The sequence below is a fragment of the Rattus rattus genome, chromosome 9 (genome assembly GCF_011064425.1).
Source record: "Rattus rattus isolate New Zealand chromosome 9, Rrattus_CSIRO_v1, whole genome shotgun sequence".
In the NCBI taxonomy this organism is placed as follows: Eukaryota; Metazoa; Chordata; class Mammalia; order Rodentia; family Muridae; genus Rattus; species Rattus rattus.
The window spans coordinates 64,766,431-64,792,726 of NC_046162.1; the positions used below are offsets into that span (position 1 = coordinate 64,766,431).

Consider the following 26,296-nt stretch of genomic DNA (forward strand, 5'->3'; position numbering starts at 1 on the left):
AGGTGGAGGCCATGCTGCATGTGGCCAGCGGGATGCAAGGCACACTGATGCCTGGTTCTGAGTGTGGGGCAGAGAGGACGGAGATTCTGGTGGGGACTGGGAAGGCAGCTAGGGCAGTCGAAGAGGTCAGACACACAGCAGGAAGCTGAGGAAGGAACAGGAGAGGTTGCCGGGCCTCTCTGCCACCTCACTCTGGAAGCCACCAGTCACACCCGTTCACACCAACGGTTCTGCTCAGTTGATCTTTCCCTACACAGGATGCACTCTATAAGGCTTTTAAATTTTAAATTGTTTTGAGACCGGGTCTCGTAGGTAGCCCGGGCTGGCTTTGAACTTGAGGCAATTCCCCTGTCTCTGACGGAGTGGTGGACTCATATATGTGTATCACATATCTTGCTCCTACGGGGACTCTCTCAGGTCTCTGTTCGGTTCTCTGGATGATTCTATAAGGTGGATTCCTCAGGACAGGCCAGTAAGCTGAGGCAGACAGGTGAGACAATATGCCCCAGCCATGAGGGCATGGTGGGGCTGAGGCCATACTCACAGGTCTCTCAGCCTGGATTACAGTGGTCTCCCCGTGGGCCACCACCAGCTCCATGTCATGGATCAGAAGGAATCTCTGACACACTGTTACACTTGGTCCCCCTGACTCCCCAAGTCAGAGGTGGGTAACTCCTTCTGTTTCTCCCAGTGGGTTTTCAAAGGTCCCAAAATACACCTGGGGCCACAAAGCCTATTAGTGGGGGCTTCAGGACACCTGGGAACTTTTATCCCAGGGCCCCGGCCTGGCAGGGGAGTGGGCCCTGTGTTGTGTGCCTAGCCCTCTTTTAGGAGGAAGCCACCACATTCCCGTCAGCCCATCTCTCTGCCTCCTCTTGAGTTCCTGAGTTTTTTCCCAAGGCTCCTGCAGAATCCCTAGTGCCTGTTTCTGCCATCAGGAAGTGGCCTCTTGCAGTGTGCTGGGTGGTGCCCAGTGTGGAGGGTCTGCCCACACCCAAGACAGACGCCCCGTGACGGGGCCACGAGCGGCTTCCGCCAGTGTGCTTGGAAGCGCCCATTGAGCACTGATGCTCTGACAGATGCCACCTCTTCACCTAGCAGAAAGGCACACATGACGCGTGTCTCCCTTCCCAGACAGGGGCCATGGCCCAGAAGCCACAGCAGTGTGTGCCACCGGTGTGGAAGGGATTGCTGTGTCCAGAGCCTCTATCTTCCCTCCCTGTCTCCACACTGTCATAGATATGACGAAAGCAGCAGTGACCTCAACCCATGGGGATGGGGAGAAGGGAACTTGGGAATGGGTGGATGTTATGGACCATGGTCCAGTGTCGGCTGGTCTTTCCATGTCCCTCAGAACTGAGTGGGCAGGGCTGGAGAGATGGCTCAGTGGTTAAGAGCACTGACCGCTCTTCCAGAGGTCCTGAGTTCACCCAGCAACCGCATGGTGGCTCACAACCATCTGTAGTGGGATCTGATGCCCTCTTCTGGTGCGTCTGAGGACAGCTACAGTGTACTTATAGATAATAAATAAATACATCTTAAAAAAAAAAAAAAAGAATTGAGTGGACAAGTCAGAGCGGGAAGGTGGCCCCTCTCTGTGTCCTGCTGGGGTGATGATGTGGGAGCAGAAGCCTCAGGCCAGCCGGTGGGGATGAGTGGAGATGCCTTCTGAGCGTGAGGAAAGGTGAACCCTACCATATTCCTGTGCCCCGCCAAGTCTACACAGACATGCAGCCAGGATGGGAACACATTGCTCGTGTCACTGGGTCCTGGGGGTGGAGGAGGGGCGGGCTGTACCTTGTGAACCTCCCTGATTTTCTTCCGCAGCTCGCTCTGCTGGAAGTGGAAGTCGGACTTGGTGACTATCTTCTTGTCTATCTTGCTCTGCCCTTCAGCCTGGATGACGATGGTCTCCCTGCGGGCCACAGCCAGCTCCATGTCTCGGATCATCTTCTCCTGCTGCTTCAGTAGCTGTCCGTGCTTAACCTGGGGGCACAAGATGGAGGGACAGGGTGGGACGCTGAGGGTGGGAGGCCCACCCTTCCCGGCTTGTCTGCTTTTAATACCGGTCAGTGGGGTGACGGGCACGCAGGGAGGGCCTTGAGGAGTCTGGGGGCTGGGGGCACTGTGCACATTGCCAGAGATGGATATTCTCGAGGGCGGTAGGAAAGGATGGCCAGAGGCAGGAGAGGAGGAGGATGACCCTGCCAGGTTCTATGCCAGGCATGTTCAGAGGACAGGGAGCCTCTGTCTAGACAGGGGGCTGTGGTTAGCAATGTCATGGCTCTTTGGAGGGGACCAGTGATGCTTGAAGAAGCTGGGTGGGGAGGGTTTGGGGATGGAAGCTGGGGGCCAGGGTGTGTGAGCATGGACCGTCGTGGGCTGCAAGGGAAAGGTCTAGAGTCACAGGGGTATGCTGGTTTAAATAAGCATTTAGAATTGTGTGAACGTTTGGGATGAATGAAGATTTTTAAAAATGGGGGTGCAGGTTGCTCAGCCTGCCAAACGTTTGCCTCAGAAGAGTAAAAAGATTTGGGTTTGAGCCTCAGAACTCACAGGGAAGTGTCAGGTGTGGCCGTGCATGCTTGTAATCCCAGTGCTGGAGCGGCTGTGATGGGGATGGGGGCGGACCCATTTGGCCAGCCAGTGCAAGCTAACTGGTGAGCTCCTGGCCAAAGAGGGATTCTGTCTCAAAGGGAGTGACGGATCTTCCAGTGGATGTCCTGGCTTCTACTCACACAAGCACACACAGCACACACGTAAACACACGAGTGCTCACACACAGATGCACATACACATACATACATAAAACAAAACAGAAGTGCAATAAATAAGCAAGTGCCAACGACTGACAACACCCAGAACTGGAGTCGGTCCCTGGGAGGTAACAGGAACATGATGCTGTCACGTGACACACGCACGAGCGATCTGACAGACCTCCTAAAAGTTGAGGATTCATATACAACCTCTGGTGATCTAGTCTTCAGGAAAAGGGAGGAGATTTCAATATTTGCTTTTATGAGTCCATTTGATTGGCTTAAGGGCTGCCAGATAGCTGAGTGTATCTGTGAGGCAGCCTGTAGAAGAAGCATGAGCATGCGCAGTAGCAGACTGAGCAAAAGACCCAGTCTCTTCAGTGGGCGTGGCTGGAAAGATGCCTGGAGATGTAAACCTTCAAGGCCATGGCAGAGTGTGTTCCAAGGTGGAGCTGGAGCTGTGCGGGCTCCTCAGTCTATGGATTTGGGCAAAGTCTCAGTGCTGGCCCTGCTAGGTCTCTTATGGGAACATCGTTGTGTGCATGTGCATCACCGACAGAATGGAGCTCGAATGGACATACGTCCTGTTGGGTCTGCTTCTCTGGGGACCCCTCACTGGGTCTAAAATACTCCACTCATACTCAGGGAAAACTGACGGTCGGTGCGGGCGGGACCGGAAACGGGGGCTGGGTGAGTGACGACAGACCTGGGTTACAGGAGGATTTAATGGGGACTTGTAGACAGGGCATGCCTCGGGTGGCCACACCACAACACAGTAAGAAGAGGTTTCAGTGCTAACCTAGACAGAGGCAAACAGCCAGATGAATGAACCTCACTAGTTACCAATTTATCCAACATCAATTACCAAACATGCTGTGGAGGGGTGGGGCGGGGCTGGAGAGATGGCTCAGTTGTTAAAGAGCACTTGCTCTGGCAGAGTTTGGTTCTCAGCGCCATGTCAGGTGGTTCACAACTGCCTGTAACTCCAGCTTCAGGGGAACCTGACACTTCTGGTGGCCTCACGCTGCACACGTGCACGTACCCTCATGCGAACCCACACACATAAATACATAATCAAAAAAAATTTTTTTTGAGACAGGGTCTCATTATGTAGCTCTGGCTGTTAGATTAGGCTGGCCTTGAGTTCGCAGAAAGCTGCCTCCCAAGCGCTGACTACATCTAGCTTGAAATAACACAGTCTTTAAAAAGAAAGCAAGCCCAAGCTCACCGTGCCTCGCCGTGCCCCAGCTGGTGGTCTCAGTGACTCTGTGTTGTAGGATTTGGAACATGGTGAGGGTCACCTGGTAGACCAGATGGCCGTTATGACTGAAATGGCCTTGGTTCTATCAACTGGGCCCTAGCAATCACCGGTGTGGCACTGCCCGTCACACCTGAGGCCCAGGTTGCATCTGTGCTGTGGTAAGCTGCAGAACAGCGTGCATGCTGGCTTCGTGGAGGTGGAGCAAGCCAAGCCTTGTGCATGTGCGGAGGGGGGCTCTGACCCCTGTGAGGTTATTTAGTAATGTGGCTGGCATACAGCGGTCTGGAGGCAGCGGGAGGAGGAGGAGCCCCTCGGCTCCCCCTGTCCCCCGGGGATGGGGAGCTAGTTTGCTGTAGCAATCACAAAGTTTCTGTGCTTTTCTTTTGAGACAGGGTCTCATGTAGGTCAAACTGACTTTGATTTCTCTGTGTAGACGAGGATGACTTTGAACTGATCCTCCAGCCTCTGACTCCCGAGCTCTGGGATTACAGATCTGTAGCACCATATCCAGCCTGCCCATGCTTTGAAAATTAAATCAAGGGTTTTTAAATATATGTATATATATATTTTTTTTTTCTTTCTTGCTTGGTACATGGTCTATGTAGTTGAGGGTGGTCTTGAACTTGATGTTCTCTTGCCTCAACCTCCTGGATGCTGGGATGGATTATAGGCATAGATAGAGGTGACTGTATTATATTATATTATATTATATTACATTATATGAGTGCTAGATGTATTAGTTATTTTCTTGCTGTGCTGAAATATTTTGACAAAAAGAGTTTAAGGGGAAAGGGACTTATTCTGGCTTGCAGTTCTGAGGGGTACAGTCTGCCATGGCAGGGAAGGGGGCTGGGGCTTGGCTGGTTGGTCCCCTTCTCCTTTATTGAGTCCAGGACTATATACAGTGCGAACCGCAGTGGGGCATGGTTCAAGTGACACGTTCAAGCAACTCCAATTAGCCTGATCTAGGTGATCCTTCACAGGTATGCCCAGGGCTAATGAAATTAGATGATCCCTCACAGGTATTGGCTTCTAGGTGATTGTAGGTCCTGTCAAATTTGGCAATCAGTCACTTGTACGTCCTTGCTCAGCCCATGTATGAGAGCTAAGGAGTAGCCAACAGCCAGAGGCCTTTACATAATAGGTACATAATAGGAAAGTTATGTCACTTTGATTACTTAATCTAATGATTAGTTGATCTATTTCTTTCTTTCTTTCTTTCTTTTTTTTTTAGAGCAGAATAGAGTTTATTTAGGGCATGGGGAGGGGTGTTGAGGAGGGAGTAGAGACAGAGAAAGGCAGAGAGAGGCGGAGAGGGGGGGTAGAGCCTGAACACAGGTAGTGAGGGGGGTGAGGAATGGGGAGAGAAGGGACAAAGGGGAAGAGGGGAAGAGAGGAAGAGCAAGAGGATCTATTTCTTTTAAAATTGGCTTGACCTTCAGGTTTTTGTTTTGTTTTTAATACTTATTTACATGTATGTGTGTACACTATTGCTGTCTTCAGACACACCAGAAGAGGGCATCGGATTCCACTACAGATGGTTGTGAGCCACCATGTGGTTGCTGGGAATTGAACTCAGGACCGCTGAGCCATTTCCCTACCCGTCTATTTTTTTTTTTTTATTTAAAATTTTACTCTGTGTATATAGGCATCCTGCCTACGTGTGTGTCTTTACATCATGTCTGTGCCTGGTCCCTGTGAAGGGCAGCAGAGGACACCTGATCCCCGGGACTGGAATTACAGATGGTTGTGAGCCGCCATGTGGGTGCTGGGAATCAAACCTGGGACCTCTGGGAGAGCAGCCAGTGCTCTTAACCACTGAGCCACCTCTCCAACCACTGATGGCTCCTGTTTTTGTCCTTAAGGTCTTGAACCTTAAACTGATGGTCACTTGTGATTTAGTGAAGTCAAGCTACGCCTGAGAGATGGGACCTCTGGACCTCGTTTTCTCAACTGTCTTTTGAGACAGGGTCTCACTGTGTCACCCTGGCTAGCTTGGGACTTACTGTTTAGACCAGGCTGGCCTCGAATTGCTGGCAGTAGAGATGTGACCACCACACCAGCCCGTAAGAGCCCACTGTCCCACAGTGGGATTAGCGGGCTGGGAAACCGGGCTTTACAACTAGTATTCAAAGAGATAAGAGGGCCTCGGATGCCTGGAGTTGAGATAAAACATTTTATGAGGTGATGTGCATCTCCTGGCTGTCCTGGGATTGTATTCCTCACGGTGCAGGCAGATCCTGTTGTGAGAGGCGGGTGGTGACACCGAGCCTGCAGTCCTGTTTGCTAGAATGCAGTCACTGAGCGGCAGCAGGTCTCTCCAAGGAATCTTAACTGTTGTCATTGCAGGGTGGCTCTGGTTCCCGATGTGGCCCGATGTGTGGCATATGGGACAACCTGTGCCCACATCCCTGGGACGACTTACCCTCATCCTGTGGATCTCCGCCTTCATGGCGCGGATCTCCGTCTGCCCAGTATCGGAGTCCACCGAGCTGCGCATCTCCTTGGCCAGTTGGATTTTTTTCTCCCAGAGCATGATCTGGTGTCTTCGGAGGTAGGAGAGGCAGTGTCAGAGGCACAGCAGTTTTAGGGGTGTGTGTGTGTGTGTGTGTGTGTGTGTGACAGAAACCCCACCTCTGCCCAGGGCTCAGCATGCCCTTGTGCACATACCAAAGCCAGGAGACACTGAGCTTCCTGCTGGATACATTCTCCATGTATTCTCTCTGAACCCAGAGCTAGACCAAGCTCTGTCATCTGGGGCTGGGGCACACCTGGCCGTGCCTAGCTTACATGGGTGTTGGGGACTTGAACTCAGGTCTTCCTGCTTATGTGGCAAGCTCCCTCATCCACTGAGCCAGTTCCCTGTTTTTTTCTTTTCTACCCTCAATGCTTGGTCTTAGGGTTGGGTTTGTGTATTACTGCTTTTTTTTTCCCCCATAAAAGTTAGATCGACTTTATAAAGTTTATCTCAAAGGAACCACTCAATACCCAGAGGCAATTGGCCTGGCTGGTGGTTGCTGCTGAGAGGTGTTCTACAGAACTCTATGGTGGATCCGTGGTTCCATGCCAATATTTGGTGGCCATTCCCAGACTCTTCACACACTGTGTGACCTTTAGCACACAGCTGAGCCTCTACTCACTCGGCCTCCACTAGGCTGTTGAGAAGAGTGGCCTTTTCCTCACAGAGTTCGGACAGCTTTTCCTGCATTTGGATGGTCTCTCTTTCCGCATCCTGTGGGGAACAAGGAGAGCTGCGAGGAAGGCTCAGGGCTGCGGCCGCTAGAGCCTCTCAGGACCTGCAAGGCCTCAGACCAACATCCTGATCCTTCCACGAGCCAATCTACGGAGGCTGCCCAGTGGAGGACGGGCATGCCCGTGAGAGCGCTGATCCTTCGCCACATCCTGCGGGTGCTGGTGCAGTGGACGGTACTGACCTTCAGAGTGCGCACGAACTCTGTCTCGGCCACAGCGTTGTTCTGCTCCAGCAGTTCCGAACTGCACCGGTTCTTGTCCAACAGCATATTGAGCTTGCTCAGGTCGTTGTCTAAGTCCCTCATGTGGCGGCTCACCATCTTTTGCTCCCTCTTCTCATGCTCAATCTTGTCTGCAAGGGACAGGCAAGTGGAGGGATGATAGAGGGTTAAGGGTCCTTGGCAGGTGGCAGCCATGCCGTCCAGTGGCTCCTTCCTGCCCGGTCTGACTCAACCAGGTGCCCCTCCACGGATGGGAGAGGTGGGGGCTGTCTTCCTGGGCTTTTCTTTTCCAAAGCGTGGTCCTTGGAGGGAACCTCGAGGATCATTTGCTGCAGAAGCGCAGGTGGTGAGTGGGTTGGGCGGGGCAGAGAGTGCGGGTGGGCGGGGCGGAGAGCGAGGGTGGGTGGGGCCCAGAGCAGGGGTGTAAGGGGCTCAGATGCCCTGGAGAAGACAGGATGGGAAGGAAAACGACAAAAGATGTTCTTGCCTTTTGTTGAAAAAAACAAAAAGGCAGCAGGGTACAGGACGCACACAATTCTGCTGTTCATTGCCATCCTCACACCAGTGTCCTTGGCTGGCTCAGTGTGGCTTTGCATGTGGTTATCTTTGTCCCAGCTGATTTCACCCACGGGGTGGGGGTAGGGGTGGGGGTGGGAGTGGCGGTGGGGATGGGGGGGTCTTTGCATCCAGCCAGCCCTGCCTTCCCACACTTCTCTTCCCCTCGGTGCCCAGGCAGCCTCACACCTGATCCTCCCCAGCAGGTACCTGTGAGGATCTGTGGGAAGTGGGCAGTAGCTCTAGACATTTTGGAGAAGACCTAACTGGACCACGTGGGACCCAGGAGGTCCCAGTCAGGTGCTGTATGTTGGTGGTGACCCTGACAGGCCCTGGGGTCTCAGGTACCCCTGGTGAAGCTGCTGCTGTAAGGTTGTTTCTCCTGAGCTCCAGGTCAACCCGGTGGGACCACCGCTCTGGGTGGCTAAGGGTTTTCAACTGTGCTTCCTGAGGTCTGTGGTGGGTGGGAACAAAAGGCTCTAACTCTAGTTAGGGGTGGGGTTTAGGAGATTGGCTGCATTTGACTGAGTTTCACAGACCTCAGAGTTCCCTTGAATGAGTGTTTTGTTCCCATTCCCCACAGACCTCGGGAGCACTGGTGAATGACGCTGACAGACTAGGCGGCTTCAGCATTTTTTCGTGGCTTGCTTTGATTTGTTTTGAAACAGGGTCTTTCTATGTAGCCCAGGCTGGTATGTGCTGCCGGGTCTGGGCTGAAGGAGCTTAGTGCTGTGTGGTCCCTTCCCCAGAGCGCCCCAGACTCACTCTCTATGCGAAGCTTCTTTTGCTCCATGACGTGCACCTCCTTCTTCAGTTGGTCCACAGACTCCAGCCGCTCCTCACGCTGGTGGGTGATCTGGACCAGTTCCTGCTGCAATCGCAACCAGGTCATCTGGGCCTGGGTCACTCCGGCGTTGTACTCTTCTGTCAGCTTCGACAGCCTTTTGATCTCCAGTTCCAGGGGTCCAGCTTCTTCCCCCTGAAGGAGATTTAATCACTGTGAAGCATGAGCCTTGGGATCCACAGGCGAGCATTTATTATTATGACTCATGTGTGGTATACATACGTGTGTGTGTGTGTGTGTGTGTACGCGCGCGTGCGCGCACGTGCGCGCACGTGTGAGTGCTCCTGTAGCCACTGAGGTGAGGTTTGCACACTGAGGGTTGGTTTGTTCAGACAGGGTCTCCTGCTGAACCTGTTCCTCACTGGCTGGTGGGACTGACTGGCCAGCAGGCCACAGCAATCCTCCAGCCTCTGCCTTCCCATCCCTGAGGTGCAGAGGTCCCATGCCTGGCTTTTACTGTGGGTATGGAGTGAACCCACATCTTTAGGACAACAAAGCAACTGCCTTGCCCATGGAGCCAGCTCCCTGCAGGCCTTCTTTTGGAGTGGGCTATGGAAGACCATGATTCAAGCAAGGCACTGACTCCAGGGGCTCAGAGAGTCCCCACCAGTCCCAACAGGTCTGGAGGTCCCAGATCTGAGTGGGCACAGCCTTCGGCCCACAAGGAGAATTTTGTATACTGTCCTCTGACCCCAGAACATTAAAGTTTAGGGCTTCTCCAGCACAGGGCCTCTCTGACAGCTTGATTTACTTGAGTTGAAGCCCACAGTGGGTCTTCAGGTTACAGGTGCCTGAGAGACAGGCAAGACCCGGGGCCTCAAGTTCATCAGGAGGCTGCGTTTCCTAGTGCAGCAGTGCAGTAGTTAGTAGGTCACGTCCCAGCCGCCAACTGTTTTTCTGTGTGGCCCACAAGCCGTTAAGAAAACCAAAAGAGGGCTGGAGAGGTGGCTCAGTGGTTAAGAGCACTGACTGCTCTTTCAGAGGTCCTGAGTTCAAATCCCAGCAACCACATGGTGGCTCACAACCATCTGTGATGGGATCTGATGCCCTTTTCTGGTGTGTCTGAAGACAGCTACATTAAATACATTTTATACATTAAATACATTATATACATTAAATAAATAAATAAATTTAAAAAAAAATAAAAGAAAGAAAACCAAAGAATCCAGCTGAGGTCGCAGGAAGACCTCAAGGTCTCTGTCCAGCAGGGACACATAGCAAGACCCTGTCCTGCAAAACAAACAAAATCAAAAGAAGGCCCACGCCAGATGTGAATGGTGTGGAATTCTGTTCCAGTTACAGAGGCGGGAACAGCTGTGTCACCCAGCCCAGCCTAGACCCTTTCCTTCCTGGTCTGTGACCAACAGTACGATGGCCATGGCGGCAGGGGTGACACTCAGAGCGCGCGCGCGCGCACACACACACACACACACACACACACACACACACGGACATTTCACTGCTGTGATGGGGGAGGGGAGAGAGGGAGGTGCCTGCTGTCTGTGAGCTCCCAGGCCATGGCTCAGAGCTCAGGGACGGTGCCTCACCCCCAGCACGGACACCATCTGCTCTAGCTGCTTGTTGAAGAAGTTGATGAGGCTCTGCTTCCTCTCGATGAGGATGGTGCGCCGGACGATCTCGCTCTCGCTGTTGGTGATGAGCTCGTTGAACCTCATTACCTCCTTGTCCAGATCTAACAGTGTCTTCTTATGCATCTCTACCTTGGCGTTGGTGTTGGTGATGTCTAGGGTGGCCTGGGCGATGTCACCATCAATTTTTGAAAGGTGTGTCACCTGAGGGCACAAAGGGCGATAGGTGTGAGCAGGTCTCCGCCATTTGGCCGGGCTAGACTGCTGTGTTCTTGACATTCTACGGGTATACTGGAGAGATCCCTGCGTGTGGTCAGGAGGGAAGCTAACTGGCCCTGCATCTCAAGGACCTACAAAGGACCACCGCAAAGCACAAGGGGCCCGCTTACCCAGTGGAGACAGCTTGCAAAAAAGAAAGTGGTGTTGTGGCATATGCCTGTGAAACCAGCTCATGGGAGGCTGAGGGGGATGGCAGTATGGGCTACAAAAGACTCTCTCTCTCTCTCTCTCAAAAAAGAAAGGGGGGCCTCTCTCCCTCACTTCCTCCCCCTCCATCTCTTTCAAAAAGGGATTGAGGGGTGGTAAACTGGCTTATTTGTTTTTTGAGACAGGGTTTCTCTGTGTAGCCCTGGCTGCCTTGGAACTTGCTTTGTAGACCAGGCTAGCCCCAAACTCAAGACATCCGCCTGCCTCTGTTCCTGGCTCCTTCACGTCTTTAATCCCAGCACTTGGGAGGCAGAGGCAGGGGGCTCACCGTGAGTCTGAGCCCACCCTGGTCTACGTACTGAGTTCCAGGCCAGCCAGGGTTATATAGTAAGACCTTGGAGGGAGGGAGGGAGGAAGGAGGAGAGGAGAGAGCAGGAGGAGAAAGCAAGCTGTCAGTGTCTGCTTTTCCTTGTAAACAAGCGCAGGGGGTCGATGGTGGTGTTGAACCCTGGATGACTCTGTCACAAAGCTACCAGGATCCTACCCTTCTCCCATTTTTATGTATTTCCTCCTGTGCTCCTCAGGAGAGCATGGTGGGACTGCACTCCACTGATCTCTTTAGTCTGACAGATCCTGTCTCATTTTCCTGTGTAATTTAAAAAAAATTTTTTTTTTTTTGAGAAAGCCTCTCGCCGTTTAGTGCTGGCTAGCCTCAGACTCACAGGGATCCCCCTGCCTCTGCCTCCCAGGTGCTGAGATTAAAGTTGTTTGTGTTTAACGGCTGTGCAGTATGTGCGTGCAGTGGCACTCCGCGTCCTGATTCCTTTTGGGATATGGCATCTTTCTTTCTCTTGCACGGAGTTTATAATGAGATTCTGCATCGACGCCCTTCCCCCCCCCTTCCTCCGGCACCAGCTCCAGACGGAACATGACAGCCACCACCTTCTGATCCTCTCCCCAGACAGGCTCCTTCCCGCCCGCACCTGTCACCAGTGCACAGGCTTTTGAGTCTCCTTTCAAGGGCTCCACTTCTGTTAGAAAACCATAGTAACGTTAGCCTAAGACTCTTTACTGCCCTCTGGTGGGAAGAGGTGGTGATAGTTCATGACTGATTTAGGACAATCTATGGCAGGATGAGGGACAAGACTGGTGGGTGCAGACATAGGGCCAGGCAGGCTACTTCACACGCACCATGCTCCCTAGAGTCTCCAAAGTACCTGGGACCACCTTCTCTTGCTGCCTGCCCTGTCCCAACGAAAGGACATTCCAAGGCGACCCAGCAATGGCTGCTGCTGGCTGTGTCCAGTCAGGGCAGCAATGAGCTCCCCTCCTGCCAGGGTGTGTGTAAATCGGGGATGCCAAGGCTGCCGGATAAGTGGCTGTCCTTTAAGAAGGACAGGTGACAACAGCCACATCTACTCCTGACAAGTAGCCACCGTGTCAGGAGCGGCGGCTGGCTACTAGGATCCTCTGGCGCCTTGGAGAGAACAGGAAAGACAGCTGAGCTCCCAGGGCATGACACTGTCTGTGCTCAAGGCCCTAGCCAGATGAAGTCCTGAGGCTCTGCTTCTCAAGGGAGCTGGACTCAAGGCTTAAATGAAGAGTCGCCCCTGTGTTCCCCATCTCTCGGTGTCCAGGATGGAATCAGAGAGCCTGGGCTGGGATGGCACGGCTGAGGTTGAAAACGAAGGGAGTGTATCTGCATGGGGTGGGGCAGGTGATGGCACGGACCTGTGCTGACTGTGCGCAGGGGCCGGGTTCTCTTCCTAAGACTACGTGGTATAAGAAGACAACGGAGCAGCCCTCCTGCGGGGATGTGTCCTCAGCCAGACACAGGCTGCAGTGCTCCCTTAAGGATTGGGACAATGTCCTCCTCAGGGTCACTCAAGACAGAGCTTCCAGCAGGGCCCTACCGTGTGGGGAAACAAAAAATGAGCTGGGCGTGTGGGCTCACCCCATAATCCGACCCTCGAGAGGCCGTGGGTCTGAGGCCAGCATGTGCTCTGTGGTAAATCCCAGGACAATCAGCTACAGAAAGAGACCAGTCTCAAAAATAAAATAAAATAAAATAGACCTGTGCGATGGTTTGTATAAGCTCGGCCCAGGGAGTGGCGCTATAAGAGGGTGTGCCTGTTGGAGTAGGTGTGTCACTGTGGGTGTGGCCTTAGAGACCCTCATCCTGGCCAGTCTTCCACTAGCAGCCTTCAGGTGAAGATGTAGGACTCTCAGTTCCTCCTGCACTATGCCTGCCCGGATGCTGCCATGCTTCCTGCCTTGATGATAATGGACTGAACCTCTGAACCTGTGAGCCAGCCCCAATTAAATGTTGTCCTTGCAAGAGTTGCCTTGGTCATGGTGTCTGTTCACAGGGTAAAACCCTAAGACACACTGCGTCACGGTTCAATGAAACTAATAAATAAATGTCCTGGAGCCCAGTATTTAACAAGAATGAAGTGTTAGTGTGTGTGCATGAGTGTGTGAGTGTGTAAGTGTGTGTGCGTGCGCGTCTAAATGTGTGCAGAAGGAAAGAAATGTAGAAGGGGTTCCCTGGACTACGGCCTCTTACTGTTTTCATTGTCTTTCTGTGTCCTCTCCCGGCTTCCTCCTCCCCTCTCCCGCCCGGTGCTAGAGGGCAGAGCCGGGACCTCACACGGGCTCCCCTGCAGTGAGATATCATTAGTTGGTGCTGCCGTCCCAGCTGCTCAAGAGACTAACTGAGCTGTGCTGATCTCAATTTTGAGCCTAGCCTGGGCTACAGCATCAGTTCAAGGTCAGCCTGGGCAACTTAGTGGGACCCTGTGTCAAAACGGAGACACGTTGTGGGGAGCTGGGGGTGTGTGCAGCCTCTCTTCCGGCCCAGTAAACTGGGTGTGGTGGCCCAGGCCTATAATCCCAACACTTTAAAGAGGTGGGAGGTCAGAAATTCAAGGTCTCATGTACACACACACACACACACACACACACACACACACACACACGCGCGAATTTGAGGCTAGCTGGAGCAACGTGAGAAGGGAACGTGTCTTAGGGAAGAAGAAAAAGGAGGGTGTGGGGGCTCTCAGTGGTACATCACTGAAAGTAAATTAAATCATTAATTAAAATAAATTATAGGGCTGGCTGTGATGGCCCACATCTCTTGTCCCTGTACTTGGGAGGCAGAGACAGGCAGATGTCTGAATTCCAGGTCAGCCTGGTCTACATTATCAACTTCCAGAGTGGGCCAGAGAGACACTATCTCAAAATAAATAAATAGGGCTGGAGAGATGGCTCAGTGGTTAAGAGCACCAACTGCTCTACGAGAGGTCCTGAGTTCAAGTCCCAGCAACCACATGGTGGCTCACAGCCATCTGTAATGGCATCTGATGCCCTTTTCTGGTGCGTCTGAAGACAGCTACAGTGTATGCATTTATATAATAAATGAATAAATCTTTAAAAAATATAGATATAGATAGATAGATACACACATACATACATATATACATACATACATACATACATACATACATACATACATACATACATACCGTATTGCCCTGACAGCTAGAAACAAGGTAATGAGCCCCCCTTTCTCCCGAAACCCTTTGCTCACGCCTCTGGCTCCAGCCCAGCCCCGCGCTCTGTCTGCTGGAGGCTACCTACCAGGTTCGTGTTTTCCTTTTGCAGCTTGCGAAGGAGCTGATGAAAGTACTTGGTCATCTTGCTGGAGGTCCCGTGCTCCTGCAGCTTGTCCATGATGGATAGGTCCATCTTTTGTCGTAGCTCCTGCTCCTGATGGACAGCCTGGCGGGTGCCCTGGAGTTCGCTCAAGACGGCCGAGTGTTCCTGCAAGGAGCCATGTGTAGGCCGTGCCCGTGGACATCCTCCTGGGGGCTGGTTGAGGGCTGAGGCTGGGGTTGGGGGCCGAGGCTCACCACATAGCCCTTGTTCAGCATCTCCTCGGTGTCCTGCAGGGCGAGCTGGTACGTGTTAAACTCAGTCTGCAGGGTCTCTTGCTTGCTTAAGCACTGGGTGGTCATCTTCTGCACCAGGGCGGCTTCTGTCTCTGCGCGGTTCAGGAGGCGGGCCAGCTTCTCGTTCTTCTCTTCCTCCTGCATGATGGACTTCTTATAGGCCTCGATCTCACTGTCTATGGACTTCACCTGATGCTCACACTCCCTGAAAAACCAGGGCAGTAAAGCTTGTTACAGGCGAGCTGGTCACAGCCGAGACACCAGAGGCTCGGGGTACACGGCTGGTTTCCTCTCAGAGGAGTCTCGCCGAGTGGATTCCATGCATGGAGAGATGATTTGGATGCCAACCCCTTTTTCTGTAAATGTGTATAAGTGCACTACAACTGTCTTCAGACGCACCAGAAGAGGGCATCAGATCCCATTACAGATGGTTGGGAGCCACCATGCGGTTGCTGGGAATTGAACTCAGGACCTCTGGAAGAGCAGGCGGTGCTCTTAACCGCCAAGCCCTCTCCAGCCCGGGTGCCAACTCTTGACTGCTGTTTATTTCTGTATGTGTGTCTTCTAGTTTGCTTCCGTTGCTGTGATTAAAACACTGGCCAAGAGCAACTTGGGGAGGAAGGGGTTTGTTTTCTCAGAGGTTATATACAGTTCATTATCAAGGGCAGACAATCGGGGACCTGGAGGCAGGGACTGAAGCAGAGGCCATGACGGAATGCTGCTTACTTACCGGCTTGCTCAGCCTGCTTCCCTACATGACCCACGAATGCCAGTGCACTGGTGGCATGGTCCACAGTATCCGTGGCCTGTATCAGTGACTAATCAAGAAACGACATGCCCAGGGGCCAATCTGACTGAAGCAGTAACTCCACAGAGGTTCCAAGGTGGCTCTAGTTTGTGTCAAATTGATAAAACCCAACTAGTACAGTGTGTGTGTGTGTGTGTGTATGCATGTATGTATGTATGTGTGTATGTGTATTGTATGTGTGTATGTGTCTGTATGTGTATGTGTGCATGTGTATATGTCTGTGTGTGTGAGTGTGTGGGTATATGTGTGTGTATGTGTGCATATGTGTGTGTGTCTGTGTGTATGTGTCTGTGTGTGTGTGTGGGTATATGTGTATGTATGTGTGTGTGTGTGGTGTGTCTGTGTGCATGTGTGTGTGTGTCTGTGTGTATGTGTCTGTGTGTGGGGGGGGGTATGTGTGTGTATGTGTGTATGTGTGGTGTGTCTGTGTGTATGTGTATGTGTGTGTATGTGTGTGTGAGTGTGTGGGTATATGTGCGTGTATGTGTGGTGTATGTATGTGTGTGTAATCTGTGTGTGTCTGTGTGTATGTGTATGTGTATGTGTATGTATGTGTGTGTGTGTGAGCGTGTGGATACATGTGTGTGTATATGTGGTGTATATGTGTGTGTGTACTCTGTGTGTGTCTGTATGTGTATGTGTATGTGTATGTGTGCATTGTGTGTATGTGTATGTGTGTGTATGTGTCTATGTGTATGTGTGTATCTGTGTGTATGTGTGTATGTGTATGTGTATGTGTGCATCTGTGTATGTGTGTGTGTGTACATGAATGTCTTATTTATTTATGTATGTACCATTTATTTGTTGAGTCATGGCACATGTGTGGAGCCAGAGGACAACTCGTCTCTTTTTCCACTGAGCCATATTTGCAGCCTAAATGTGTGGCCTAGGCCGGTCTCGACCTTATGATCCTCCTGCTTCTGACTCTTCAGCATGCCCAGCCAGCACTGGCCACTACAACTTACATTTTTAGTTAAAAATTTAAAATTAGGGGTCTGGAGAGATGGCTCAGTGGTTAAGGGCACTGTCTGCTCTTCCAGAGGTCCTGAGTTCAATTCCTAGGAACCACATGGTGGCTCACAACCGTCTGTGATGGGATCTGATGCCCTCTTCTGGGTGTCTTCAGACAATGACAGTGTGTACTCATATAAATAAATAAGTAAATCTTTAAAAAAAGAGTCACCTGTCTGAAAACACAGCTCATGGTGTGGCTGGGGTGGGCAGTGGGGTCCACAGTTCACAGTGTGGTTGGGATGGGTAGTGTGATCCACTTCAACTTCTCTGTCCTTCATGGCATGCTGCCATGGAAAAGCTTGTAATTCACCTCAGGTTTTAAAAACGCAGATGCTGAGCCTGCTGGGCAGGACAGGCCCACCACTCCAATTGCTCTCTGTCTCAAAAGTGACCTAGTAGGGCGGCACCCACTCATAACCCCATGCCTAGGAGGCAGAGGTAGGCTGGCTGTACTTTTAAGGCCAGCTGGGTCTACAGAGTAAGGCCTGCTTCAACAATAATGGCAGACATATGGGCAGACAGACAGACAGACAAGGTTATAACTCAGTGGTAGAGAACTTGCCTAGCATGCATGGAGCGCTGGGCTCCACACTCAGAGTCACCAGACAAGCCACTTCCCTAACACATGTATCCTGCAGACAGAAGCTGAAATTTTTTATTTGTGTGGGAAACTTCACCCCCTTTCATCCTGACGATTCCAGTGTCAGTACCTTACCTTTCTTATTTAAAACAGGAATTTTAAGAGCCCTACTATGTATCCCTGGCCGGTCTGGAGTTCACTATGTGTAGACCAGGCTAGCCCTGAACTCACCACCATGCCTGGCCAGACACTGAGAAGTCCCCATGGCCTGTCGGTGCCCGCCAAGCAGGCTGGCCTGATTTCATTTGTTTCAGTCATTTTGGGGGGAATAGCCTCACTATGATACCCAGGTTGGCCTTGAATTCCTAGGCCCACGTGATCCTATCAAAAGATGGCCTCCTAACTCTGGGGCCTTGGCATTCAGCTACAGTTAGAGGCAGAGGCCCGTATACTGGTTACCAGTATGTACACAGACTGCTCGAATCCCCACCTGACATTCTGGGAGTGCATACTTTAAGACGCAGAGTATTGGCAGTGGAGATGCACACCTCAAATCCCAGCATCAGCAGGCAGAGGCAGGTAGGTCTCTGAGTTTGAGGCCAGCCTGGGCTATAGAGCAAGTTCCAGGACAGCCAGGGATACAGAATGGGGCTATCTCAAAAACAAGCAAGCAAAACCACAAAATACAACATGTTTACTTTCCCCACAGTCTAACTGGTTTGATCTTAGCAGCTGATAGACAATATAAAAGCTGTCAGGGACTTTAAGCTGCCACTGGGCGTGTTGTGACCGTCACAGCCCTCTTTGGCACTGACTACAGATGCATGACCTTTGGGAGCCAGAAGCTCCTGACTTGATAATAATATGGAAAAACTGCATGGCACCTAGCAGTCGGAACAAGCCCAGACTTGGCCAGTTCAGGAGCCTAAAGTCATGAAGCCTGACAGCCCTGTACCCCCAGAACCTGAGTGGGAAGCACCCAGGAGCCTCTCAGCAAACACTGGGTGACTGGAGCGCTGCTCAGGTGATTTAGGGACTGCTCTGGGCAGAGAAGAAAGGCTCAAGGTAGCACACTGTGTTGAAACGCAGTATGGTTCACGGACAGCATGGTCTATGTAGTTGTTTGGAGACCAGGTAAAGCTACAAAGTGAAATCCTGTCTTAAATACACACACACACACACACACACACACACACACACATTGAACACACAAAGACACACATGCACACATATGCACACACACAGACACACTACCCACAGACACACACACAGATACACACATGTGCACACAGACACACAGAAACATACACACATGTGTGCATGCACACAAATACATACACATACACAGACACACGCATGTGCACACACAGAGAAACACATACATGTGTGCACACACAAACACATAAACACCCACATACACATACATACATGTGCACAGACACACAGAAACAGATGAGCACACTTGTGCACCTACACGAACATATGCACACATCACACACACATGCACAGATGCATACACATACACACATACACTCACACACACACTCACACATGCTAGCACAAAACAAACAACAACAACAAAAATAAGGGTGTGGGAAGGCATGGAGAACCAGGCCGCATGCACCCAGCTGCTCTTACTTCCTCTGCCTGAGTATTTAAAGTGAAAACCATCTTTGTGCATAATTTCCCTGGACAGCCCCACAAAGCCACCATTGGCTTAGTATTGCTGACTGAAAAACAAAAGCAAAAACAAAAATCCCAACAGAAATAGATATTTTAAATCCAATATCATCCACGTAAAAGCTGTCTTGTGATTTTGTTTGTTAAGTGAGCAATCATACACATACACCTTGGCCTTTGGCTCCCAGTGCAGGGACTGCAGCCTGGACCCTGTGCATGCTAGGCTGACCATCTCCACCCTTGGTCTCTACAAAATTATATCAGTGTGTGTGTGTGTGTGTGTGTGTGTGTGTGTGTCTGTCTGTCTGTATGTATGTATGTGTATCTGTCTGTCTCTCTGTATGTATGTGTGTCTGCCTGTCTCTCTGTGTGTATGTCCATCTGTCTCTGTATGTATGGCTGTCTCTCTGTGTATGTGTATGTGTGTGTGTCTGCCTGTGTATGTGTATGTGTGTGTCTGTCTCTCTGTGTGTATGTGTGTCTGTCTGTCTCTATGTGTGTTTGTCTGTGTATGTGTGTCTGTCTCTGGTGTATGTGGGTGTGTATGTGTGTCTGTCTGTCTCTGGTGTGTGTGTGTATGTGTATCTGTCTGTGTGTGTATGTGTGTCTGTCTCTCTATATGTGTGTGTCTGTCTGTCTGTGTGTATGTGTGCCTGTCTCTGTATGTGTGTCTGTCTCTCTATATGTGTGTTTGTCTGTCTCTGTATGTGTGTGTCTGTCTTTATATATGTGTATGTCTGTCTCTGTATGTGTGTGTGTGTGTCTGTCTGTCTGTTCTCTGTGTGTATGTGTGTCTGCCTGTCTCTGTATGTGTGTCTGACTCTGTATGTGCGTGTGTGTCTATCTCTGTGTATGTGTGTGTCTGTGTTATGTGTATCTGTCAATCTCTATATGTGTATCTGTCTGTCTGTCTCTATATATGTATCTGTCTGTCTCTGTGTGTGTGTGTGTATGTCTGGGTGTGCGGATGTTGAACCTCTGGGAGCCAGAGTTTCAGGTGGTTATGTGCTGCCTGATGTGGGAACTGAACTTGGATATTCTGGAAGCACTACATGTGCTCTTAACTTCTGAGCCTTCTTCCCAGCCCTCAACACCTAGTAGGCCGGCTGCAGCTACTCTTTCTCTCATGGCTCAAGCCTCTATGGGTGCCAAGATAGAGAGGACCAGCCCGAGCCACTAGCCACCTTTGGAAACCAATTCCCATCACTTGGGAGCTTCTGGTTAACCCTTCCTTTTGTGGGAATTGGAACAGGATTTTGGCAGGAACACGGCCCTGGGGCAGAACAATCCAGAACAATGAGGGCTGGGGTTTCCTGACATCCTGCCTGGGAGACTGACCCAGGGACTTGGCTTCTCCTGGTGCTGGGGACACTGAAGGATGGGGATGAGAGTGGGTCCTGATGCTGCTCCTGTGTGGTTTCTGCTGGTAATCCTTGGGCCCCAGCTCACCCAGTCCCTGGCAGCCCTTCCCGGAGTGGTACCTCAGCGCATCCATCACGGTCCTGTACGCCTCATTACGGTGCTTCATGCCCACTAGGCTGGTGGTCCACTGCTGCAGGATACGCTTTTTCTCCATGATAATAGTGTCAATCTCTGTGATGGCCTGAAGAAGGGGTGGGACACAGACACCGTCGCTGGCTGTGGCTTACAGAGAGACACACTGGTGCTGTCCGGTTGGACCTGCCAGGCCAGGGGCAGGCGAAGCGGGGTGGGGGAAGCTTCTACTCCCACTGGCTTCAGGGGGAGCTCTTACCTCAGTCACCGCCTTCCTGAGAACCCGGGTGTCCTCAGCCTGGGACAAGTATTGAGCCTCATACAGGGCGATGTTCTCTTCCAGCTGGTGCACTTTTTCTGTGAGCTGGTCCACGAACAGGTCCTGAGAGAGAGAGAGAAAGCACGGTGGCCATAAGGAGCTGTCCACGGCCGAGGTCAGTTCTCCAGTCATGGCAAGGCTGACCACCTCCTGCGGGGCCACGGTGTCTTGGCGATGAGCTATGCATTGGCCTAGAGGGATACCTGCTTTTGCTTCTCTATCTCTGCGTTCATCTTCTCTGTCTCGGTCTTTCTCACCACCTGCTTCATGACTTGGATGTCATCACGCACGTCCTGGTCTATGTTCTGCATGTAGAAGAGGTGCAGGGCCAGGCTCTCCATCTCGGTCTGCAGGGCCGCAACTGTGGAGAAGGGAAGCCGCTCAGCACCGCCCATCCCAGGGCCTGGGACCCTTGGGACAGCACTCTGCCCCGTGCCCTCCTTCACGGAGCAACTCTTGTAATCCAGATTGGCCTCAAACTACTGTTTCTCCTGCCTCTGCCTTCCGAGGGCTAGGATTATAGGCAGGTACCACTACATCTGGACTGGGACTACCACCTCTCTCTCTCTCTCTCTCTCTCTCTCTCTCTCTCTCTCTCTCTCTCTCTTTCTGTGTGTGTTGTGTGTGTGTGTGTGTGTGTGTGTGTGTGTGTGTGCATGAGTGTGTACCACACGCATGCCTGGTGCCTTCGTAGGCCCAAAGAGGACACAAGATTCCCTCGAACTGGATTCACGGATGGTTGTCAGCTGCTGTGGGTGCTGGAAATCGAATCCATGGTCTCTGCAGGAACGGCCGATGCTCTTAAGTGCTGAGCATTGGAAGAAGTAAGCATCTCTCAGTTCCTACCTTATTGTTTGATGAGATTTCTCAGGGAACCTGGAGCTAATCCATCTGGTAAGACTAGCTGGCCAGCCAGCCCTCAGGACCTTCCTGTCTCTCCCAATCCAGCAAGAAGTTACAAGTGGAGCCCACTGTGCCCAGCTTAGGTGGGTACCTGGCACCCACCTAAGACTCAGGGGCTTGGACAGACAGCGCCTCAGCTATGGAGCTGGATTCCAGCCCCTGCACGACCTACACACAGTACAGACTTACTCTCTGGGGCGGAAGAATTGTTAATGGAGTCGGAGGGCGGAAAGGAGCAAGAGCACGCTAAGCAGTCAGACCTGATGCTGTGGGTCGGCCATCTCAGCACTGGGGAAGCAGAGGCAGGAGGGCCACAAGTTCTATGCCGGCCAGGGCAGCACACCGAGGCCATGTCTCAAAAAAGTACATCTATGTGGGTACAGAAATCCCATATCCGCAAATTACCTCAAACCCACCTCCCAGCACACGGAGGAGACTTAGGCTTTCCCAGGATGGTGGTGGATAAGGCCTCACATCCATCTCACAGGTTTCTCACCACTTGAGAGCGGGAGGCAGCTTAGGCACAACTCGGAGACCCTTTGGAGGAGTCCCAAGCCCAGCAGGTAGGTTGACCTCCACTGAAGGCCCTGCCATTGCTGGTACAGCTGCAGGGGTTGGGGGAGCTGCTGCCCCTCAGGCTGGGGCAGCTATGGAGGATGGTGCTGCACCTCAGGCAGGGCCTCTCGGTCCCAATGGATTCCCCTTAACCAAACTCACAGGGACCGCTGGGAGCCTGGAGAGATGACGCTATTAACACTTGTTTGCTCTGGCTAGGGGTTAGCTCAGTGGTGAGCACTTGCCTTGCGTGTGTATGGCCCTGGCTCTACCCCAAACACTGCGAAAATAAGTAAACATCAGGGCTTATAAGTGACACATGGATTTCCACTGATAGACAGCATTTGACAGCAGTTAAGAGCAGAGGGCCTGGGTCCGGTTGTTCCCAGCACAAACATGGCTGGTCACAAACATCCTTTGTCCAGTCCCAAGGGGACCCATTCCTCGACTATGTGGACCTCAGGAGTGCACACGGTGCGCATACGTACATGCAGGAAAAAAACACTCACACACAAGGCAGGTGGGGTGCGTTTAGAGGGTGGAGGCAGGCAGATTTCACTAGTTTGTGGCTACCCAGGAGTGCACGGTGAGTTCCAGGCCAGCCAGGGCTACATAGTAAGAACCCCATCTCGGAACAACAGCGACAATGACACTGCACCCATACCCTTAAAATAGAAATAAATCTTCTAGAAGTAAGGAAATTGAAAAAAAAAAACAAAAACAAATAGGCAGATAGGAGCTGGACAGACAGACAGATGATAGATAGAAAGGAGGTTTGTGCACCAGCAGAGAACACCGCCTGTCCAAATGATGGGGCTACACAGAAAGCTGAACTGCGTGTTGGTCATTGGGAGAGGGCCGTGGTGGAGTCAGGTGTCCTTGAAAGGTGCACCTTAACCTTGAGGAGAAAGGACGCCTGAAACTGCACTGTGGGAAATTCCGTGGCACTGGAGCACACTCTGGCAGTAAGGTTCCCGGGGAAGGAGGCTGGAAGGAGGAAGCCAGGCTGGAGCTGGTTTGTGGTGTGTTGGGTCTCTCTCTGCACAATCCGATGCTTCCTCTGGCTGCTGGGGGGAGGGGAGGGGGGTCCCTTTGTTTTGGGTTTTAGCTGTTTGCCTGTGAAGAGCATGGCGCTGTCAGCACGGTGTGCCGGCTTCTCATCTGTGATGTCTTTAAGTATTTCTTCGGTTCCTCCTGTCCCACCTTCTGTCTGCCTAGCACACACACGTGTTGAGGCAGCTGACGTTGCCGAGAGTCCACTGGGCACCCCCTGCCCCATCTTTTCGGACCGCACTTATTTGGGACCGTTTCTATTTGGGGAACGTGTCTGTTTCAACCCTCTCGGATGAGTTCCTTTCTCCAGATAAAGAGTGGGAGGAAGCAGGTCATGCTTGCCCGGGGTGGGGGGGTGGAGGGGTGGGGGGGTGGGGTGGGCGGCGGCTGCTACCTGACTGCCCTCCTGATTTCATCTGAGCTCGAGGTCTTTAGAGAGGTTAACAAGATTTACTGTGGTCACCATGGTCGCCTTCCGATCCTCTGAAGAGGAGATCAGGACATAGAGGGGCAGCCACACAGAATCTCAGGGTCCTCGGAGGACCCAGTCCTGACTGCCCTGGAAGGAGATAAATGTTTATTGATGAAGCGGCCTTGCCTGGGACGTCGGTCTGTCAACCAAAGCAGGCTACCTTACCTCCCGCTCACACCTGATCGAGCAGAAGTGTGTATTGCACACTTACCTAAGTGTGCCAAACGAGGTCAACTTGTCTTTGCCAGGTGACTGCGTCAATATTTCAATTATTCTTCTGAATTCTCACTCCTTCAAGTATTAGTGAACATAAATTGATTTCAAACTTAACTGCCTGGAACCCATTTTCCTCCTCCGGAGTGCTTGCTTATCCTCTCCTCGATCCCCAGGTTTGTCTGTCGTTGGCTGGCTTTGAATAAGTACCCTTTGTCATAAAAACACGGTGGGCAGGGTTCTTGCTCAACTCCTCTGGCTGTGTCCCTCTGTGTATGTCAAAGGGAAGATTAAGGGGTGGCCCAGCCCTTCGGGGAGCCCTTCTGGGGACAGAGGCTCGTCTGCTCCAGGAGCTGTGGTAGGTGGAAGCCATGTAGCCTGATGCTCGAGAATTGGCAGGGCAGGGACAGCCATGTGTGCCTGCAGTATGCTTCAAGGTCTATAATGACGGGGCGTGGGGGCTTCCGTTCCAATGCCACACCCTTCCTTTGGTGTTTTCTCTTGACTCGGAGATAAGCAGGGAGAGGTACTTGATATGGGTTGAATGCTTCCCCCAAAATGTAATCGCTGGGAGCCCAGTCCCTAGTGCAGCAATGCAGTGATGGGGGAGGGGTGAGGCACAGCAGATGGGACGTGCACAGGTCACAGGCCTCCGCCCTGGGTGTGACCGACTAGTGCAGGGTGCGGGGGTCGGGGGGCTTGAGACCACGGTTGCCTGTCTCTGGTCCTCTCTCCCCTCTGTCCTTCAGTCATTACAATGGAGCATCATTAGATGTATGTTGGTCCCTCCACGTTGGGCACCTTCTTCTCCAGAATCGCGTGGCAGATGTTTGGTGGGCTGCTTACTTTGGTGTGCATGAAGGCCCCCGAATTTGACCCCCAGCACTGTGTACACCAGTTGTGGTACAGCACAGGACATACAATACCGGGAGATGGAAGCCGGAGGATCAGACGTTCGAGATCACCCCACGTAACAAGTTTGGAGCCAGCCTGGGCTACAGGGCACACTGCCTCCAAAAATTGAAAAAAATTAAAAATAAATAAAAACTAAAAACCCCATTCGTTACCAGTGTCCCGGGAAGACCTCTAATAGAATATAAAACCCAAAAAGAAAGGAAAGCCCGGAATTCTCACCTGCATTCGTCGGGGTTCAAAATACATCGTGCCACCATCTGTTTTGTTTCATTTTATTTTTGTTTTTTTTTCTTTTCTTTTTTTTGGGGGGGGGGGCTGGGGACCGAACTCAGGGCCTTGCGCTTGCTAAGCAAGCGCTCTACCACTGAGCTAAATCCCCAACCCCTTTGTTTTCTATTATATCAGTAATAGAGTTATAAAAGAAAGTCGGAAACATCAAAGCACACAAAGACTGAGTGACCACGGGCGCCGGGTGCGAGGTCGTCAGCTCTTGGCTCGGTGAGGGGGCGTGGCCTCAGTAGGGATACCGCGCACAGCGGGGGCCCATCTCACCTGATCCCAGGCTACCTGGGCTCCTCTCTGCCGTCCCGCAGCACCTTTGGCTGCTGCTGTCGGGTTTGGGGCACTGCCTGATCCAGCTCTTGTACCCAGCAGAATGGCCCCTCCCATCCCTGAGCCCCACCCACCTGCTCTGCTGCCTCCTGATTCCTCTTTTGGACCACCGTAGACCCTCTACACATCCAGTTTGGAGTCTCTACACCTGACCCTATTGGTCTCTGCCTTTGCTGCTCTACCCAGTGTGCCACACCGCAGGGCCTTCCTTTCCAAAAAACAAACAAACAAACAAACAAACAAACAAACAAAAAAAAAACAAAAGTGGTAACCCCTTCTGGACACGTCATTGTTTTGCCAGTATCTTCAACGACACGCAACACTCAGGGGATAGGCCCTGGGTCTTGGGGGTCACGGGGTGCCTTACACTTCTTTCGTTCCTCTTTGGCGGTTGCATAGGTCTTGTTGTAGAGGGCGCGGTTGCACTGCAGCTCCTCCTCCTTCCTCCTCCGCTCGCAGGCGACCAGAGAGTGTCGGTCATGGCTCTTCTCCAGCTGCATCTGCAGGCGGGCCAGGTGCTGCTGGACCCCGTAGAGGTTCACGCCCAGCTCCTGCCTCTGGATTCGGGTTTGCTTGGTGGCCACATCCTGTACGGGAGAGGGTGATAGGTTTGAGGCAGGTCCACAGGTGCCCACTGGGGGCTGGGAGGAAGACAGGAACCCGTACTCACCAGTTCCTGGATGTCCAACTTCAGCTTGTCGATCTGCCGGTTGAGGTAGCTCTTCAGAGCCTCCTGGAATCTGATCATCAGGGGCTAAGGAAACAGAAAGCCACAAGCAGTCAGTTCCTCTCATGGTCAAGGCAGTAGTGCTTGGCTGAGTGGT

The 26,296-nt window shown here is 52.0% G+C and overlaps 1 protein-coding gene across 1 annotated transcript in view; it reads right to left on the reverse strand.

Moving 5' to 3' along the window:
• The window catches only part of Ccdc40 (coiled-coil domain containing 40), a 39,703-nt gene that overhangs the window by 3,495 nt on the left and 9,912 nt on the right, over positions 1 to 26,296 (reverse strand). The window contains exons 7-19 of the mRNA XM_032913971.1: positions 26,143 to 26,226; positions 25,840 to 26,059; positions 20,953 to 21,110; positions 20,690 to 20,812; positions 20,418 to 20,539; positions 14,816 to 15,059; positions 14,544 to 14,726; positions 10,437 to 10,682; positions 8,811 to 9,024; positions 7,452 to 7,621; positions 7,158 to 7,249; positions 6,443 to 6,563; positions 1,798 to 1,986 (exon numbers count right to left, since the gene is read on the reverse strand). Coding sequence (XP_032769862.1) covers positions 1,798 to 1,986; positions 6,443 to 6,563; positions 7,158 to 7,249; positions 7,452 to 7,621; positions 8,811 to 9,024; positions 10,437 to 10,682; positions 14,544 to 14,726; positions 14,816 to 15,059; positions 20,418 to 20,539; positions 20,690 to 20,812; positions 20,953 to 21,110; positions 25,840 to 26,059; positions 26,143 to 26,226 — 2,166 coding nt within the window. The remainder of the gene's footprint in view (positions 1 to 1,797; positions 1,987 to 6,442; positions 6,564 to 7,157; positions 7,250 to 7,451; positions 7,622 to 8,810; positions 9,025 to 10,436; positions 10,683 to 14,543; positions 14,727 to 14,815; positions 15,060 to 20,417; positions 20,540 to 20,689; positions 20,813 to 20,952; positions 21,111 to 25,839; positions 26,060 to 26,142; positions 26,227 to 26,296) is intronic.